Source organism: Triticum dicoccoides, chromosome 4A (assembly GCF_002162155.2).
Source record: "Triticum dicoccoides isolate Atlit2015 ecotype Zavitan chromosome 4A, WEW_v2.0, whole genome shotgun sequence".
Classification (NCBI taxonomy): Eukaryota; Viridiplantae; Streptophyta; class Magnoliopsida; order Poales; family Poaceae; genus Triticum; species Triticum dicoccoides.
This window is the reverse complement of record NC_041386.1, coordinates 619,634,063-619,636,069: the sequence shown is the minus strand read 5'-3', so window position 1 is coordinate 619,636,069 and position 2,007 is coordinate 619,634,063. Positions and strand designations below refer to the sequence as shown.

Sequence of the window (2,007 nt, the reverse complement as noted above, 5' to 3'; positions counted from 1 at the left end):
GTTGCAAGGCAAAACAGAAGTCTTGCTTAATCTGAAAACACGCAGAAGAGACATATTCAGCAGAAAGATTCAGCTACTTCATGGAATTACTGATGCACCGCAAGTGGCGAAAGGCGAGTTTACTTGCTTATCATTCGGTGGGTGGATCTCTAACTAGGAAAGAAGAAAAAGGCATGACTTGGAGAATTCCATATTAGTTTTTACAGAACAAGTATTGACTTTGAGCCAACATCTGAAAGGGGAAAGCAACAGTGACATACCTGAAACAATGGAGCTATCTAGTCCAAGCTCATCGATGGTCCTGAGCAGAGCAAACCAAGGAACACTCACACTCCTGAGATGGAACCAGACTTGCAAGCAACAGGGGACGGCAAGATGACAAAATCAATACGCACCTGAGATGGAGCTCCTTGATGACGGCGAGCTCGTTGATTTCCGACGCCTTGGGGGCGCCGCAGCTCACCGCCTTCTCTCCGGCCTGCACAATCCCGCAGCCAAGCACATTCAGCACGCACGGAACGACAAAGAAGTCGAATTTGGGCGAGCGGAAAATGGAGAATAGCGGTGGTACCAGGAGGAGGTTGTTGGTGGTCTTGCCCATGGCGGAGAGGACGACGACGGGCGTCTCCTCGGGGAAGCTGAGGATGAGGTCGGCCACCTCCCGCATCCGCGCGGCAGACGACACGGACGAGCCGCCGAACTTCATCACCACGGTGAACCCCGCCGCTGCCCCGGCCCCATCCGCCGCCTCGCCCTTCTTGAGCGTGGCCGCCCCACTCTGGCAGCGGAGCACCAGCCCCCTCCGCGCGCAGCATTGCCCACCCGGCCTAGCGGCCGCGCGCAGCAAGGCCCTCTCCCTCCCGAGCTTGGAGACGGCCGCCGGAGAGTCCCGCGCGACCGCCGCCAGACGCAGCGCGGTCGCCATGGAGATCTCCGGATCTCTTGGCTTGGGATCCCTCCTCTCCTCTTATCCTCCCTTCTCTTCCTGGCCTCGCCGGAGAAGAAGAGTGGCGGCGAGGAGAGGAGTGGCGGCGATGGACGGACGGGGGATGGGATGGAGGGAGGGAGGGTTTATATACCGGGAGGGGAAACGGACGGCGGGGAGGTGGTCTGCGCGGGGAACGGACGGCGGGGATGACCGCGGCCGGTGGGCGGGGGGGCAAATGGAAAAAAGCTTACGCCTCCTCGTCCCCGCGGCCGGACGCAGAAACTCGTGGACGCCGCGGTTCGGGCGGGCCGGGCCGGGCCCGCGTGGAAGTGGCACGGATAGTGCGTCCACGGCTTACGACCTCACGTTCATTGGTTGCTTGATTATAAAGAGATTCTGGGGTCTGTGTGACCTTTATCTAGGGGAGTTGTGGCCAGGTATCCAAATTTATTTTTGTCGGTTATTTTCGCCTCTCCTCCCGCCACCTTCGTTCACTGGTTTATTTTCGCCTCACCTCACACAATATCTTCTATTGTATTTTTCTTCATATTGTTAGAAAACCAAATCCCATTTAAGGGTGAGATCTTGTTTTGTGTGCTTACTTTTGTCAGGTGTTGATTCAATTTAGTCACGTAAATAAATAGTTGATTAAGAATTTAAAAATCATACCATCTATGTGAGATAACCTTATACTAAAATGCATTCTCGACAACCTTCCAATGTGTTGCCATTTATTATTATCATTATCTCTACTATTAATGAGAATCGCAACTTTCCTAATACAACAAAAAATAACATTTTTTATTATCTTGTCAAATCACATATTTTCTTATCTTACCAAATCACATATATCTCTACTATTAAAAGGAGTTAGTAAGCCAGTACACACAGTTTATTTTTGCCTCCATGGTATTTTAGCCTTCACCTTATAGCACCGCCTCTCCATGCTGGTTTTTTCTGCCTTGCACACTCCCAGCGATTTTTCACAACTGAAACCCCACTTTTTGGTTTTCATACTAATTTTTTGACCTTCCCTCTTAATACTGTGGATCAGAACTTTCCTTACCTTGATAGATGAG

The 2,007-nt window shown here is 51.5% G+C and overlaps 1 protein-coding gene across 1 annotated transcript in view; it reads right to left on the bottom strand.

The window, feature by feature from the left end:
• The window catches only part of LOC119287419 (aspartokinase 1, chloroplastic-like), a 6,735-nt gene extending 5,682 nt beyond the window's left edge, over positions 1-1,053 (bottom strand). The window contains exons 1-3 of the mRNA XM_037566957.1: positions 572-1,053; positions 396-478; positions 261-301 (exon numbers count right to left, since the gene is read on the bottom strand). Coding sequence (XP_037422854.1) covers positions 261-301; positions 396-478; positions 572-925 — 478 coding nt within the window. The 5' untranslated portion in view covers positions 926-1,053. The remainder of the gene's footprint in view (positions 1-260; positions 302-395; positions 479-571) is intronic.
• Positions 1,054-2,007: the final 954 nt, after the last annotated feature.